Below are 18,460 nucleotides of genomic sequence, written 5' to 3'. Positions count from 1 at the left end.
TCTTCTGAGAGCACCTCCTCTCCTACACCTCTAACACCCAACACCCCCAACTAGCGGTTACTATGCACTTTCGGTACACTCCTTATTGAATAGGTCTCCTGCTGCACTGAAGCTTTAGTCATGTCCCTCACTTCTGAGTCACTCTGGATAAAAGCGTCTGGCAAACAAGTAAACGTGATGTTTTGTACAACTATTCAACATTTTGTGTGTTTTCTCCAGAATCTTTTCAGAGCAGATAGATAAGTATATAACACCCCAAAGCGCCATCATCCATTCTGCATCTTTCTGTGCAGTTTCGAGGCGGGGCTTGAATCTTTTCCCAGCATGCATTGAGTCAAAGGCAGGTAAACAACCCTTGAGACAGCCAGCAAAAACGGAATCAGCAGGTGAACATAAAAGCACTGCCAGAGAAGCTAGTGACACACACTGTTTTACCCCTGATGTCATGGTGAACTGACACACGCTGGAGTACACTTAGACATCACTGCACCAAGTTCATCATTGGAAGTCAGCAAAAACAAGATTTTCAGGGGGATGTTAAGTTGCTCTTTTAGGAGTTCATCTAGACAGGCAACATAGAATTTGCCAAATCACAATGTTTCTGTCACTGTTTCTATGCACCTCTTTTTATAAACATTGCTAATTTGGCCTAAAAAAACGCTTGGCTGAGGTGTAACAGTTTGTGTATCATTACAAGTACAATGCATCAAATTTAAGTGCCATGGAAACAGACTAAAACATCGCTGAAGAGACAAAAACACAAGATGTGTACAGTCATAAGGTGACTGTAATCTTGCACTTATAAATACATGAAACAGACATGAAAGGAATATTGCTATCATGTTTTCTTTTGTTTGATGTTAAACCACTGCTCTATTAATTATTCAATCTTGTTGCAGCTTCTGCTTTTACAATAGTTTAATGGCAACTGACAGGGTAATTAGCTCCAGCGTCTGTTTATCTCCACGAACCAATTCCTGATATCCACATCACATTAGTGGATGGAAACACACACACATTAACTCGTACTTCATTTTTTCAGATTTTCTGCATCGTTGGTTAGAATTTGTGCAAAATGTGGATGAGGACTTGACTACAGAGAGGGGGAAGACATGATACTTGTTTAAATGGGGATGCAGTGCACTTTTCTTTTCTTTTTTTTTTACAGTCTTTCCTTGAAAACATTCTTAATGTTGCACCCGTTTATACACACAAAAAGTGACAGAAGGAGAAGTTGTGAGAAGTTAAAGCCCTCCGTACTTTCTCACCTTCACATAGGTGGGCATCTTATCAGGTGGTCTGTCTTTAAAAAAAAATAAATAAATGTCAGATGCAGCCCCCCTTGAGTCTGATGTTGAAAACCAAGTGGGGTTTCAAGCATTTAATGATCTGACAATCACTTAGTTTGAATTATTCTGACGCCTTTATCCTCCTCCATACGTCCTCCATGCCTGCGTCCACAGGGATGAAGACATCTCTCAGGAGCCAGCCTAGGTCTAATTCGGTGTTTCCTCAGTGTGGGTTTGCTCTAATTAATTCCATAATGAGCCTCTTTGATGTGAAGTTACATAAAACACAGAGGGGACACACCTCTGCGGCATCCAGCCTCCACTGAGCAGCTGTGGAGGAGAGTTGTTAGGGAAAGTGACATCGGCAGCAACCTGTTGAAGACCAATCAACCGATTCCCCTGCTGCTTCTCCTGCTGCTCTCCTTCCTCAGATCCCCTCCCTCAGTCAATGGCCTCCATCTAGGCAGGGTATTTTTAGTGAGCTGCCCACTCCCCTTACAGCCAGTAACCTCCTTACGAACAATCAGTCAACACACACACACAAGCTGCCCCTGCACAAGGAGCTATGCCATGAGGGTTGGAAAAACAAGACTTGACATGAGAAGCCTCTGTTGCATGGCCGCTGCCTCTGCTGTTCATCTAGTTCATTTAGATTATGGTATGGGATCGAGCAGAATTTTGTTAATTGGATACGAGGAAATGAAATCTGCTGATATTAAGAAGTAATCCTATAATTCAGTTGAGCCTGGAACAATGTTGAAGCAGTGAAGGGATTTCTCTATGAAAAGATGTTGTGAGCTGTGGTTGTCCGGGGAATCGTTCCAAGCCTTCCTGTTAGTAAAAGCTGTCACTTATTTATGCTCTCATTTTGCACAGCAAATGAAGTGGTTATGATTTGGAAAAGAAGGATCCCTTTCTTCCTATCATTCTTAGTTTGTCTGCTCAAAGTGCGGATTAATTTACAGAGTATTTGCTTGAAAGTGTGATTATCATTTGGTTCTCTGAAAGGTCGTTCTGGCAAAGTCACAAGGCATCTAAGTTGTTTTGAATATAGGAGGTGAGACACACTACTTCAGAACAAACATGAGAAGACTAAGCAGAATGCAGAGCTGCCATAGTGCGTTTGGTTTCTTCTTGGCCACCCGCACCAAAACATTAAAGCTGCTATAGTCAATATTTATAGCTGGACAGGTCGTGGTGCAGGGCCACATCCCCATGTGAGTGTGTGATACCATTGGCCAGCTGAGTGTTGGACTTTTCCCATTGGCCGTTGCTCCTTCAGAATGTGTCCACTCTGTCCTGTGAGTGATAGCTGAAATCACAGCACAGCCTTTGTTTTTAATAAATCTGTATCAGTGGTGTTTTTGTCAGATAATGCTGTGGTTATGAAAACAGGATTTTAGCAGCAGAGCAGCAGCATGGAAATAGCTTGGAAGTGACTGCTGGTTAACACGTAGTCTAAATGGGCGGCGTTTCAGTCACTATTTCAAACTTGTTCTGATGTGTGAAAACAGAAGCAGAAAATCAGAAAACATGAGGACAGCTTTATTGGTGATCACAGAGATAAAGAGGGAAGCGAACAAATAAAGCTCTCAAACCAGCTGACACTAAGCTGAATGCAAATATGACACATTGATATCATCTAGTGACATTTAGCCGCTTTTCCAGCAGCTTTAGCTACTTTCCATTGAAAGCAGGTGTTTACAGTAGTTCCACAACAGTTTTAAACCACATCCTAAATATCATACATTGACCATACACACTTCCATCGATGTATAGGTTTTGACCTAGTCCTGTTATATTGACAATGGAGTACGTGTGTGTGTGTGTGTGTGTGTGTGTGTGTGTGTGTGTGTGTGTGTGTGTGAAATCATTGTCTGTTGTTGTTGTATGTTTGACCAGGGGTTGTTCAGCATAAATATGATTTTAGATCATGTGATCATTTGCCACATAGGTCATCTGGACCATAATGGGTCACTCTGGTGATTTAGTATTACAGTTCTATAATTTTGTGGGACTTAAAGGAAACACATTAAAAAAAAAGAATCAAAGCACTGACTTTGAGTCTCTAGTATGACTCGAGCTCCTTACACTGGATTCTACACATCCCATATTGCAATTCACATAAACTCTCATGTATTTCTGTATGTAACTCATCATTAGATTTATTTCCTCAGATCTGACAAAGCTCCTCCAGAGTGGTTTAAGTTATCCATTTTCAAAGGTGGAGTAGTTCTCCAAGTGACAGAACTTCATGTGCAAAATTGGTGCAGTGCCGCTTAAATCTAAAGTGATGTATAATTTATTAAATGGTAATGAAGCATGCTGAAAATCTTCCTCCCCTCTGCTGTATTTTGTGTAGTATTGAGTATTGGCACTGAATTTCAGCCTTCAGCAGTGTCCATTCAGAAATGTTGTTCATCAGCCCACATCATTCAAACCAGTGTGTCAAGCACTCCAGATAAAAGCATCCACCACACGCCTTTCATGCACGTTACATGTTAACATGTCCTTGAAGGAAACTTGAGGACGTGTGCCGAAGGTCGCACTATTTTCAGCCATGTGTCTCATTTGCTTTAGACTGACGTACACGTGTATGTGTGTCAGATGGAGATGGAAAGACAGAACTACATTAGAACTATACTCTACTTGGTTTATAAGTTGTACCTCAAATGCAGCTTTTTTTGTGCTAGACCTGTGTGTGTCTGGCATTAGTGCCAGGTGTAACCAAGCAACCGTTGCTTTTTTAAGGCTCCTCATCTCCACTCCACTTCTTTTCAATTATGGAGGTTGCATGCTGCAGAGCAAAGTTTTTATAGCAGCATTTTTCTAACCCCATGCCCGTGTGGTCTGAGAAAGTGAGAGCTGAGCACACTTGCAGGGAATGGGAGAGTAGCCCGATTGTTGAGAAGGATGAAGCAAAATAACAGCCAGTGGCGAAGGGAGGATGGACAAACTTAGAGATCAGCAGAATCCAATGAAAATAATAATATTGTAGCTGAATATGAGGCTAAAAGAAAACAGGGAGAGGATTAGTTGGAGTATGTGCAGTAGGTGGAAAAGGAGGAATCTCATGTTGTGGCCATGTGTTCCCAGAAGATCGCCACAGGGGTCTTTAACGGGATGGGCCTTGACGTAATTTCCCCTCCAGTCTCAGTTTAAACAGCCTGCTGTAATACCAAGGTGGGTGGGTGGGGTGCTGCTGCACTGTTAGCCAAAGAATGCCTCTCTGAGGAGCCATAAGGGGAAGAACACTTGAGGCCACAACCTCTGAGGCTCTGTGGCAGCCTCAAGGTCGTGACCTCTGCTTAACCCGCAGTCATCTTACTGTTTTCATCCAGCAGAGCCACAAACACGGTTATGCTAAATTAAAGCTAAAGAGGGATGGTTACCAGTTTACACCTTGCAAGAAGTTGTTAGCATTTTGAGCACAGCAAACATGCTGATACAGATTAGAGAAGATAGTGTGTTGCTTTCTGTTGCAGCTGCACGTTGTCAGGTCATTCAAATCACAAATAAAAAAAATGAATTAAAAAACCCACATTTGTCTACTGGTGTCTAGTCATACAGATACTTTTGCTTTTGTCTTGTATCTGAAACCTAAGTCCTCCATCACAACAGAATTTAGTGCAGAATCCAGTGAGACTATTCATGTGGTAGAAGGTAGTTTGAATAAGAATTGAAATTATAACAGGAAATACCTGCCTTGCTCGACACTATTAAGGGCAAGTGAATATTACATTTATTAATATATTTAAATATGTGTTACAATATTTTTTGTGATATATGGATCAACAGAGTCTTACATGTTGATGTATCTACTCATAATATTGTGCAACATGAAAAAATCAGTCCAAGGTCTTTCACATTGTAGAATTTCAATGCAACACCACTTTTGGGCAGCATGGCCCAGGTGCTTTGCATGGTATTTGTTAAATTCAAAAACCGAGCATTTGCAATCAGCAAATATCTTGTAACAAGATAGTGATACCTCCTTTCAATAACCCAAAGAAAGTGTAATGATGCCATGTAAGTGATAAAAGCATAAAGAAGGCTTGGGTAGGTAAGTTTGTGTTCAAAGCAAATTCTGGACACGGGGCAGGTTTCATTATTCCTGTATTTTGTCCATAATTGATGCTTTTCTGATGTGCTCATCGAGAATACGAGGACAGTACCTTTTTAATGATTGGGAGGTTAAATAGATTTCCTATGAAAACCCAATCTGAGTCGCTCAGTTCCCCTTGCTGTCTGAGAAGTAGGCCATCGGCTGAGAAAACAGAGGCATGAGCAAAGAAGAGAGAGGAGGTGGAGAGAACTAAGCGAGTGAAAGTGCCAGCGGAGGAAGAGGAGGTGTATGTTGAGGAGAGGCTGGGGAGGTTTTGGGTTTATTTTTACCTTTTCCAGCAGTATAGCCCCACTTGCTAATTAACTGCCAATTACCTTCTGATAAGCCGAGGGCCGGTGGCAAAGTGCCATGGCTACAGATATAGCCTCGGTTTGTCCTCCCTTCCCTTCTGCTATTAGCCCACTTTCTCTCCAGGGCTCAGGCCTCCAAGGGCCCCTCTCAGCCACCGAGGCAAGGCCAACATCTGCTCCCCAGAATCATCACACGTCTCCACTTCACACCAGAGCTGGGTCAGCCTAAAACTGAGCGCTCTAGAAAAGCTCTGGACGAATTTGTACATGACCGAGCTGCTGTGGCTGTTTCTTTCCACTCTTCTGCTCCATGTCAAGTTGATCTAGGACACGTATTCCCCAGATGAGATACTTTAAGACTTGTTTATAAAACTGTCAACAGTATGGTTTTATTGCCTCATTACCATGGTCACCCGTCCGCCAAGTGTCTGCTGAGTTTTTTTTTTTTTTTTTCATGCAAAGTCCACCGGTGCACTTGCAGGGTGATTTTGGAGAGATTCAATTCATCGCTCTTGCAGCCTCTGTGCTGCTGAGTGTGTGTGTGATACAAGTGTGATGCACAGGAAACCTTTGAAATCAGCAGTGAGCGTGGCTAACAGTGGTCCTGGGAGAAACAACCAATGGAAAGAGCTAAAAATATCTGAATGATTTGTCAAGGGCTGTCATGTTACTGAATGGTACTATCACTGGAATCCACACTTCACAGGATTCAGGATCTGAACCTCAGACACACACAGAAGCGTGTTTCAAATGTGTTTTTGGCGCGGCCAACTCACACGCCGGCTGTGATGACAGCAACCCAAAAAGGCACTGAACAGTAAAACGGCAGCAACTTGCACCGACTGTTTCAGTCTGACCTGTAAATGTAAACTTGTGTCTAGTTTTTTTACCAGGATGATCAGGTGGCAACTTTCTGCTGTGAACTTTTCTGTTCTTCTGTGTGTCTGTCTCCATCTCACTCTCTTTTTCTCTTCCCTCATTCATGTGACTAATGACAAGGTCCAGTGCTTATGTCCTTATATAGACCTATGCTCTGTCTGATCTGGCTGAGGCCGAGACGTACACACACACACACACACACACACACACACACACACGCACACACACACATACACAGGCATATACAGCCACAACCACACACAGACACACACTTGCTAGGTCTTGAGACATTTAGGTTCCCCTGAAAATGTCAGCGTCTATCAGGGAGAAGCTCTTGACCACATTTATTAATCTGTGAGTGCATTAATGTTATATGTGTGCAAAGTGCAGGTGTACTAATTTTAGTTCATACATTCTGGGCATCACAGGAATAATTTGCAGTGGTAACTTGTTTCCCTAAAATACATTAACATAAATAAATAAATAAGTAGTTTCTTTGATGTAAAGATGATCCAAAAAACAATTCAGCATTTTGAGACGTACACTTATTTTTCTTTCTGAGACTTAGAGGTGGAGATTGATACTATTCATGACCGATTGTTAACTACAGAGCTAGAGCTAGAAGGCTGGTTAGCTTAGCATAGCATGAAGACTGCAAGCGTGGAGAAACCACTAGCCTAGGTTCTAGCTATGTGCTACCAGCACCTCTGAAGCCCAGTTAATACTTAACTGTAGTTGTATCTTATTGGACATATAAATGTAAAAACAGAAATTTGTAGTTAATCAAGAAGTAGTAGTTATATATTTATATAATAGTTATAGATTGTAACTCCCCAAAAAAAACACAAATTGCAGTTTTTTACAAAACTGTTAGTACACAGATTAACCAGCAGTTATGGAGGTATTTTAAACGTTGCAGAGAGCTAAATTAGTTGCTTCCCCGTTTCCAGTCTTAATGCTAAGCTAGGCTAATTGATCTTGTCAACTAACTGTCAAAAAGACAGTTAGTTGACAAGATGGATAGTGAATAACACTTTGTGTTGAACTGTTTCTTTAATAAACATTAACATTTCTACTACTGCCCGTCTACAGCACTACGGCTTAGTTGATGTTGTTTGGCAGCTTTCAGATCTTGTATACAATGATTATAAATGATGTGTTTTATAATTAATGTGTATTTAGATCTGACTAAAGTAGAATGACGGAGGTAAACGTCCTTTTTTGGTTCAGTGACGTCCAACATCACTTAATCAAATATCAGCTGTTTATCAAGTTGATGTTACTACTGATTTAAATCCTTAAACCACAGTGAGACATTTTGAAAGATTTCCATGTAAAGACAAAATTTCAGAGAAAAACAATAATAGGAATGTTTTTAGATAGGGTTGTCATGGTGATCAGGTATTTGGTGTGCTTCGTGCCCCGATGCCTTCCGCGGTTACTGCACCTACTTCTGTAATATATTAGGGCTTTGTTACAGATACCGACAGAGCCTGCTGATCCCTTGTGTATTCTTATTATAGACTTTGTCTCACACACACACACACACACACACACACACACACACACACACTGAGCTGTTCACCAGACCTAGTTATCGACATAAGGAGATCTCTCCTTAAATGGTAGACTGCCCATGGCCCTGTTTCCACTGCATGAACCAAAAGAAGTCCAGGTCTGGGAATAGCCTTTTAAAGTGGAGGAGCGAGACATAGACAGAGACAGACACACACAGAGAGAGAGAGAGAGTGAGAGAGAGAGAGAGAGAGTGAGAGAGAGAGGGAATGACAGATACAGGCAGAGGAAAAGCAGGTGAGAGAAAGAGACAGAGATGGCAAGAGGCTTGACAATGGAGAACATGATTTGTGACCCTGAGGGAAAGATAACTGAAACTGGAGTGAGGCAACTTCCTGCCAGTAAACGTATGGACAGTGGCACATGGTTGTACATATATAAGATGAAAAAATATATATATGTGTGTATATATAGATCTATATATATATAGATATATATGGTGTATGTGTATACCCTTCATCCCTTAGTCAAACACCAACATGTTTGTTGTTAATCAAGAGAAGTTTTACAAATTGTATTTGAGAAAATGAGTCACTTTAGACATCTAACAAGACCTTATCCAGATGTCAGTTTGGTATGTTTTTTTCTGATTGGCAAGTTATGTGCCAGAGTGCGTCAAATCCAGCATTTGATGAAGTTAAAACACACACTTTGACCCACACTGGGTCTGTGATGTTGTCAGGAAATACTGTTAATGATGTCGCTCACGGCTCGTCTTCTTTTCTTTTTTTTCTCTTCCAGCCTGAAAATCTACAGAAAACTTGGCTGAGGGAGTTTTACCAGGTAAGTGATGCAGTATACAAACATGTAATGATGTTAATCCAACAAGTAACATGTTACTGTTTGGGCTACAAATGTAGGTCATTCTCAACTGTAACTGCTGCAGTGGTGCCTATGCAGTAATGTTTTATTAAGGTCCTCGGTAGAGTGACGTCTTAGCTCCTGGGTGCAGTCAGTATCTTAATGTGTTTTAATGTGCTGACCACACGTCATGCATAAACTGACGTGTGTTTGTAAAGTGTTGTTTGTAAATGTGAGGCTATAATGGCGACACTGTGCACTTCTTTATGTGCTGTATTACTTTGCAGCTTTTACCATTGCAACATGTGTTATCAGAATTGTAATCTACATATTTTTACACATCATCCTTCCTTAATTTGCTGCAGTAGTATTGTGGAGGACACATCAGGCCTACCATGTGTCTCTATAGCTTCAAGTGTTGTCATGAGACTGTGGCCAAAAAAAACCCTTCAGGCTATTTCATGTGATTGTCTTTTCGGTTGGAAGTTCTGTAGATTAAGTCGAGTGAAGGCATGCGCTCGCAACATCCTTTCTGCAAAGAGAAAATCGAAATCTAGTTCTGCTGTAACCTACGCTGCACACGCTTTCCGAAAGGCTTCAATGCATGTTTTGAAAATGTTTATTTATTTATATCTTTTCCTGATCGGCCTATCCTGTTATCCTTTTCAAACATCTTGCAGACTAATGTTCGGTTTAGATGCTGTGATCGTATTCACCCTCACCTTTCACATGCACTGGTTTTTCAGAGAGCCAGAGCTTGAGCTCAGTCATGTTTCATATCTTACCTTTTCATCTGCATAGGAACCTCTGACTAACCACAACTCTTTCCACTGGGGTAAGGGAAGTGAGGCAGCTAGAAGTCAAACTGCTGTCTGAAAGTAACAGACAGAGAGAAGAGAGAGAGACACTGATAGTTTTGCTACGGTAACCAGGATTTTTCTTCACAACTCTAGTGTGGTTGTGAGACAAATATATTGTGCAAACGTTTTCATTAAATTGCCACATACAGAGAGCATATTTATATATATTAGAGCAGATAAAGTTCATGGAAATTTAAAATTACTTTTTGCTAAAAAAAATAAAAAATAAAAAAAATAAAAAAAGGCTTTATATCTTTTTTGTGTTTTGACCAGTGTACTTATTTTTGAAATTTATACTCTGTAGTGTTTGTGTTTGGATGATTCAATACATATCTGGACACATGAGCTACGATACATTTAGATATGGAATAATTTGGAGCTGTATGATGTGATACGATGCAATCTGATATAATTAACATTTCAGTTAAAATTTAAATAAGTCAATTTCACAAAAGTAATATTCCTTACCTTCAAGTACATTTTTTTATTATAAAAAACCAGGGATTCCCAATTCTTCATTACTTTATGGCACCGGTAACAAAAGTAAGACATGTATAATTTCAGAATTACATTGGATTGCGTTTATTACTTTTTCAATAGACATAATTAGGCAAAACAGACTTACTGCATGAACAAACATTTTGACATTATGAATATAAACTGAAGTCTATCTCACAAACCCATGCCGAGTTGTTTCACCATGGCAATTATTCAGCAGGAGAAATATGAAAAACACAGTTGTCGTAGCCTTTCAGTGGATTGCAAAGCCCCTCTAACACTGGAAAAAAAAATATTATTACATTTTAGAGCCAAAGAAAATGGAAAAGGGGATGAAAAAAATTATTTTGGTGTGTCTGCTCCGAAGGGAGAGCAATGAGTATGCTGTTGAAGTAAAATAATAATCATAATAATTCGGCCAAAACTCAAAAGTTGGATTAACTAGCAAACTGTGTGCAGTATGGTTAAATGCAGTGCATGCTCTCAGTCGACAGTAACAGTGTGCAGCACTAGCAGTCACAGAGTACAGCTAGTGACAGCATTATGCTCAAAAGTGCACTGTAATAATTTATTTTGTGTTGAGGGGGTGAGAGAGTGTGTTTGTTGGGGCGTTACTTTGTCATGCCGAGCTGCAGTTTCAGCTGACATACGTGTAAATATCCTCTCAGCGCCATGGTCACTCTGGAAGGACAAAGCTTTGAAGCGAGGGTCCAGAGCAGATGGGGGGGTATGGAGGTCATGGGGAGGTGTGTGCACCAACTCGTTGTTAAACGCCTTCTTCGTCTCAGTAATCAGCGCCTTGTCTTCATCCGATGTTTTAAAGGGCTTTTGAAGTTTGAGGGGGGCAGTCAATTGGATTGTTGGCTGCTCGTCCCGTCCCGCTCGTGCTTGACTGGTGCCATCAACTTGACTGTGTATTCAGCATTGTAGATGTCATTCTCATTAAAAGACTTCACCTCCTCCCCTCTTCTGCGCTCCCTTAACATGAGTGTGGTCACTGCTCCAAAAAGCGCTCTAATGTGTCATGGGAGCTTTTCCGTCAGGTAGATGCATCTCAAATGAGCTTGTGGGAAGGTCATAGCCAGGTCCAGCTCCTGCTGGTTCTCCAGTAGGATTTCAGCTCCCTTTATATTGCAATGCAAAACCCCAACCACCCAAGGTGAGGGGTCATCTCTGCTTCTACTCATGCTACAGTCATGTTTTTGGCATTGGCAGTTACGGGGGCCTGTTCTTTGTCAGTCAACACATGCCTCTTTCAGTAAAGTGCCAGTGTTTTTCCATATGTGTGATTCATTCATTCATTCTTTACTTTGATACACGGCTATGGTTCACATTTGTCAGTAAAATGCTGTCTATTTAGTATCTTGTACCTCAGCTCTAATAAATTTACCATGTCACGAAGTCATCACTCTCAACTACTTCTCTGATGTTCCACAGATTTTACAAATGGCCAGACTTTTGTCCAATTTTCATTCCTTCTTATAAAATTTGAAGGTGCACTGTAAACATTGTCAGTGAGTTTACTCTCATATAAGGCCAAAGATCAATGTGAGAGTCTCGTGTTGACCCTCTTTACCTTTGAGAGTGGAGATGCTGTGCATAATTAGCAGCAAAGCTTCAGTCAGCCAGTTAGTAACTTTAGAATGTTCATTGTACATTTAGGTTGATCCAGAGGTCAGCTTATCAACGTAGTCACATCTTTAATGCTTTTTGCTGTCACCACAGCTGGACCCATGAAAGAAAGAGAGATAATGCTAATTAGCAACCGTCATTTATATAATGTGTGATTAACTCTGTCTAACAACACAAGCTGTCAAGTGCTGTAAATGGAAAATGCTGACCCAGAGACCTCAAGAAGACCTGATCTTATTTTGAAAAATGTAAAAATATGCACAAAAGCTGCAGTATTTTTATAGTCTAGTTTATGTTTTCCTACACAGAAAATTAGAAGAATTGAAATTTGAATCCACCAGAGTCACTTCACCAGTATCAAATCCTCCTCCTAGACATTAGAGCCATGAATGTAGGTCTGGTCTATACAGCAATAGAGTCAAAACGGATGAAGGATCCTGCCGGGTTAGTGTCCAGGTTACACACCAAACAAACACCCACCAATCTACACTCAGTACCCCACATTAACAAAGTGAAAACTTGTTTGTAGAAACTTTTGTGAATTTATTAAAAATGAAAAACCAAAATCTCTTATTTACAAAAAAGTATTCTCCAAACTGTGGTCGAGAGGGTGACACAGGAGTGGCTTTACACTCCTGGCCCATCCCACTCCCACAAAAACATTCCTGTCCCATCGCAGTCCCATGGCACACCCCCCTCCCCTACTAACAGAGATGCCTCTAGTCCACATCAGTCACTGCAGAACAGCAACTCAGACGAATGTGTGGCCAAAATTGATTGAGTAGTTCTAATGTAAGATGGAGCACTGGTCAGAGTAGACAGCAGAGGATAAAAAAGAACAAAAAAAGACAACAGAAAGACTTGTGTTATGTTTCAAATGAAGAAATGGTTTTCATTCATATTAGAACAGCATATATAAAAACTGACCTATATCTATTCTGCTCCGATTTCCTGTCCCAGTCATGTGATTGATAGTGAAATTGACTCCCATCCCGAGGGAATCGCACAGGAATCCCAAAAAATCGTCAGCCTCTGCTGTGCTCAGGTGCATTCTGTTTTATGATTATGATTTTTTATTTATTATTGGTTTTATTCTCCTTGAGATGTGTCTAGAACTTCACTGGCAAATTGAATTGATTGGGAATAGTTTAGCCGTGTTATATAAACCCCACCAATTCACGAGAAAAACCAAGCCATGAAACCCAAGGAACTCTGCAGACCTGCACAATAAAATTGTGCCAGAGGAAAAGAGACATTCATGATAAATTCATGGAAAGTTAAGAAAAGATTCAGAGAGAGGCACACACTGCTTCTTTTCTTGGATGTTGTATTATGTCGTTGATCTACACTTCAATTATATTGTTGTCGTTTTTGAGGGAATGTGTTTCTGCGGTTAAAAGTCAAACATATGTTTTGTTTTAAGCGTCTCTAATATAAATACAAGAGCTCTTCAATGAGGAGAAATAAAAAAACATATTTTAATAGGCACAATATGTGTTCAAATGCAGTCATATTTGGTCTTAGGACCTGATTGTGTAGCCTGTTTGCTCTTAGTGCCTGCATTTGTGCACATATTATTAAAAAATATAAATATTTTATGAATGTTTCTTTTCTTTCCTCTACATTGAACAGCTCCTCTTCTGTTCTCTACCTGCTACTGCCTGCACTGCTTCTCTATAGACAGTGCGGCAGTGGTTGGGGATTAGCTGGAAAAAGTGGTTAGTTGAGACTAGTATGTAAACCAAGTAAATAAACGGCAACTCAAACACTCTTGAGAAAAACACACAATCTTATTTACCGTTCCCAGGAAGCGCTGGTCCATTGGTTGTGACAGAAAATATTTTAGACTCACCCTGAACACACACACTGACTATCATAATTCTGTTAAGCCTCAAGCCTCATACAAGAATACTGTCTGTCACATTCAAATATTGTCACAAAGACATAAACATGTGTATTTGTTGTCTAAAAACATAATATGGTGGCTGATAACTCAAGTTATTTAGACGTTTAATCTTTGTAATAATACCAATAAAAATACAGTCATACAGTCAAATACAACTATTGATACAAGATGTTTTTCCCCTTTATCAACTAGCTCACATAGCATTGGTTATCAACCATTGGCAATTTAAGACGTCTATCCCTTTTCAACATTCAACGTTTGGGAGGACTTATTGAGCTGCTAAGTTTGTATTCCACTCAGAAAGTGAAAGCTAGCAAGCTATGCTAACTGGCTACCAGTCAGAAAGTGGTAGATAGTTAGCCTAGCCTAGCAGCTAGTTAGCACAGATTCTCGACAAATGTCACTCTTTGTTCATCTTGCTTCATCACCTGTTGAGTCATTGATAGCTCCTGCACACTGAGTGATGTGCTTGTATTTGTTTTGTAATGAGTCTTGCCAGAATTAGCTGTGTTTCATTCATTGACCAAAACTCAGACGTGCAAAAAAAGTGATACTGTCAGATGAGACATCCTTCAAGAGAACGGTACAGGCCTGGATGCTTGACCCCTACAGAGAGGGGGGCCAGTGGCTCTGTTATGCTGTGGGGGGGGGCATTTTGCTGGCATGGTTTGGGTCCATTTTTCCCCTTAGACAGGGTTTCTGCAGGTCCTTAAATACCAATAATCTGAATTTTATTCTTTTTAAAATGTCTTAAATAGGTTTTTGACAGGGTTAGGGTTATATAGTTCTGTATTCACGTCAGGAGCATCACAACATCACTCTGCACTAACGATTTAACTCCTGCAACTCTTTCTATAGTTGTCAGGACACACAAGGTCAGCTCATGACGTTAACCTTAACCATCACAAATCAATATTTACCTCTAACTCTAACCTAAATCTATCCTGAACCTTAAAAAGTGTCAACTCAAACAGCCCTATGAAGTTAAACATTCATGTTACATATGAATAGATTAATTTACTTTGCCATCTGGGACTCTTGACATTCCCTCTTTGTACTTTTTTGCCAGAATGGATGTGAAATTTGTCTTAAATTGTATTCATAATGGTTTTTAAAAGGTCTTAAATTGAACTTGTTAAAAGCTGCTGAAACCCTGCTTAGAGGGAAGGGCCACTGTAAATCAATACAGTGTTGATCTCAGTGATCACCTTTATCCTGCGATGAAACATTTCTATCCTGACGGGAGCGTTCTCTTCCAGGATGACAATGCCCCCATCCATAGGGCCTGAGTGGTCAGTGAATGATTGAGTATGAAAATGATGTGAATCATTTGCCAGGGAAACACTGCCGGACCTGTTTTTGTTTGAAAACTCTGGGGTTGCGTCTTAGTTTTGACAGGAAGAAACAGAGTATTTTGGAAACAATGACGCAGACACCCGCCTCGCTTCCTGATTATTTTTTGTTAGTCATGAATACCAAACAGTGATGAGTGCAACATGGATAACCACCAAATGTAACACTACTGATTTATTTAATCACTTGGAGCACAATCACATTGCCAAATAGGAAGAGTGCAAGGCTCAAAAAAAGAGAGAGACCAATAAGTGCTCAAGTAATTGTTCATTCATCGTAATTGAGGTAAAAGTTTGAAATAATCGTGATATTGATTTGAAGTCATATCGCCCAGCACTATCTCAACCCAAATTAAACACCTGTGGGAGATCTTGACCTCGACCTGTTAGACAGCACTCTCCACCACCTTCAGCAAAACATAGATATAAAACAGCCATTTTAAAAAAAAATCCTGTGGCTGTATCAGTCATCATTGTTGATGTTTTCAGGGAAACACCTTTTGGCTATCTATTTGTTCATGCCTCCCTGTGGTTTCCATGGAACAGAGTCGACAAGTGGCATTCCTGGAACCTGATTGGCTATAATCAACAAATCTGAATTGCTTCAGGCTTAATCTAACCAGGCCAACAAATAAAACGGCATGCCTCAATTGGCTCGGATACTGATCTTTGAAAGCGGTTTATGACGACCCCAATTTTCAGACCGACTAATCTAATCTATTAAAACGGCCTCATTATGCCAAAAGAATTTCCCCTCATTTGATACAGTACAGCAAGTTACGGAAGTTAGAAAACACATAAACAAACACCTGTGTAGCTGCAACTCCTCCGTGAGTCTTTTCCACTTTACTCTTTCTTCTTATTATCACAGCCACATGTTGGTGATTCCAGTCTGTATGTTTTGTTTGGCCCTGTGGTTATTGGATATCATGACCATAAAGCATGCCCGTGTGTGTGTGTGTGTGTGTGTGTGTGTGTGTGTGTGTGTGTGTGTGTGTGTGTGAAGCATGTCCTGGTTACCGCTATTGAGGAATTCTGTTTGTGTTGTGCCGCTTAGAGGAAGGTATCATGTCTGTTAATGTGTGTGTAGTGACAAAGAGGGTAAGATAAGCATGGAGAGGGAGAGCGAGAGGGAGAGAGAGAGGTGTGCCCCTGTGTGAACCAGGCGGGCCTGTAGCCTCATGCCAGCTCTGTGCTGCTGATGGCTGACGTCATGGAAAGAAGCATCAGACTCTGAACTCAGCATGGCTGGGAACAACCAGCAGCGACTGCTAGAGTTAACTGCAATCAGCCATGCTGCGCTAGCTCATCGTGACCCCTGTGCACACACAATACACTCACTGTGTCGTCTGGTCCATCGCTTCACCTCCCCTTTCGTCACGATCTAAGATGTGTTTTAGATAGAAAAACCAGAGTGGACGCGAAAAAGAAAAGCACATCGTGTGTCCGGTACAGAGCAGTGTCATGAATTCTGCTTTCAGTTGCTGGCAAGAATCCAAAACGTGTTTCACACAGGGAGACTTTGGTCTCACACCCAATAAATTGAATTTGCACTGTCACTTTAATCATGTTGGAGCATCCTGTCACCAGGAGGCATTTGAAGAGACTTGAAACTGATGTTGCCAATTAACACTGTAACACCCCCCAAAAATGACGCATGCATCACTGCTCCAAGGCAACTGTATGCATTCCACACTCAGTCGACTGCTGCTGACATACAGGCTTTTAAGGGAAGAGCCTTCTCATTCTTTGTTGATGCGTCAAAATGAATCGCAACATGGTTCCACTGCAACATCCTGGAAAATAAACAATAGAAGCTGTTAAACTGGCTTTTATAGAGCTGCAATTACAGTAAAGTTGTAAAATGTTGTGTACTGGTACCTGCACTCCCACTGCATGTCTTAATGTATGTGTCTGTAAATCGTGGCAGTTGCAGCTTGTTTCCTTCAGTTATTCATTGGGAGCTGCCCTGCCGATCATTCCTGCAGCTAGAGGGAATTCCTTGAAGAAAAATAATTATTTATTTTCTGACACACCTTGGTCATAATTCATGAGGATGTTTGCACCAGCTACTGTGGAATCTGCCACAGCGTTCGCTCTTTCTCCTCGTTTGATCCGTCTCTCGTGTTCCGCTTGCAACTGTGTAATTTGGCTTATTTTGCAGAGGGTGTGTTTCCCGACAGAGCCTCTTCATACCGTGCGTGTTTGGAGCAGTTTAGACAATCTGTGCAGTGGTAACTTGTTTAGTTCAGTTTATTTAGGCAGGTGAAAGTAAACTGATTTGCACCAACATGTCTGCAAATGTTGCTCTCTTTTCTGAGAGACCTGCAGCACATTTCTGTGGGAGTCGGACTGTAATCTAAACTATTTACAGGAATCTGATTTTCAGGTTGTAGGGGTGTAGAGGAACAGATATTGACATTTGGCAGCCGACACTTACTCATACATGTACAGCCTGTTATAACTAAATGAAACAAAGTTTATGTTATTACTCATTCAGCTTTTTCTTGAAGTGTTTTTGACCGGTCTGAACATCAGAGATGGTGAATTACAGGAAAGAGTGCAGAGCCATCCATCAAGCTTAGTTACTGTTAACGGTACAGTTATGTTTCAGTGTTGCTGGGATCACAAGTTACCAGAATAAGTGAACCAGCTGTGGGTGAATTCTTAGGACTTAAATTTAGTCCTTAGATGAATTTTATTGGATGATTTATTGAATGAATCTAAATAAGGTGAAAAGCGAAACCGTATTTACCATTATTATTGGGAGGCTTATGATACATTTTTGCTTTTCTCAAAGCCTTTGTTTCTCATTTCTTTATTTCTCATGCCAGTGAGTCCAATCAAATCATGTTTTATGACTCTCACTCGGTCTCAGGATATCCCTGTCTTTTACATATAAGCAAAGCAGGGTCATTTGCCTGTTCCACGTGTGCATTAGACTGGGTTAAATGGGAATCCAGCATCGCTGCTGCGGTAGTATAAACAGTGCTTTGCATTGCACCACACTGAATTGGATAATCCCACAGCTGATTTGCATTGGAAACTTCTCTGGACAGTCACAGGCCAGTGATTGTGTCAGGTCCCCACATCCAGTCTTGTGATCTGTAAAGTGCAGAGATGCACAGTGCTAAAGGTTAATTGGGTCTTTAAACAAAATAGCCAATCTCTAATTGTTTTATGGCTCCTGAAGCCTCTGTTGAAAATCAAAGCCTACCTAACGTATGTATGTAATAGAATTAAAGCCTTTTG

General features: G+C 40.7%; 1 protein-coding gene across 2 annotated transcripts in view; it reads left to right on the top strand.

Moving 5' to 3' along the window:
* The window catches only part of inpp5a (inositol polyphosphate-5-phosphatase A), a 137,713-nt gene that overhangs the window by 29,420 nt on the left and 89,833 nt on the right, over positions 1-18,460 (top strand). For both annotated transcript variants that reach the window (XM_023425875.2, XM_023425876.2), the window contains exon 2: positions 8,901-8,942. In XM_023425875.2, coding sequence (XP_023281643.1) covers positions 8,901-8,942 — 42 coding nt within the window. The remainder of the gene's footprint in view (positions 1-8,900; positions 8,943-18,460) is intronic.

This window comes from Seriola lalandi, unplaced genomic scaffold, assembly GCF_002814215.2.
Source record: "Seriola lalandi dorsalis isolate HSWRI2012SDOR001 ecotype SW California unplaced genomic scaffold, Sedor1 jcf7180002054795, whole genome shotgun sequence".
Classification (NCBI taxonomy): Eukaryota; Metazoa; Chordata; class Actinopteri; order Carangiformes; family Carangidae; genus Seriola; species Seriola lalandi.
This window is presented reverse-complemented; position numbering and strand designations above follow the sequence as displayed.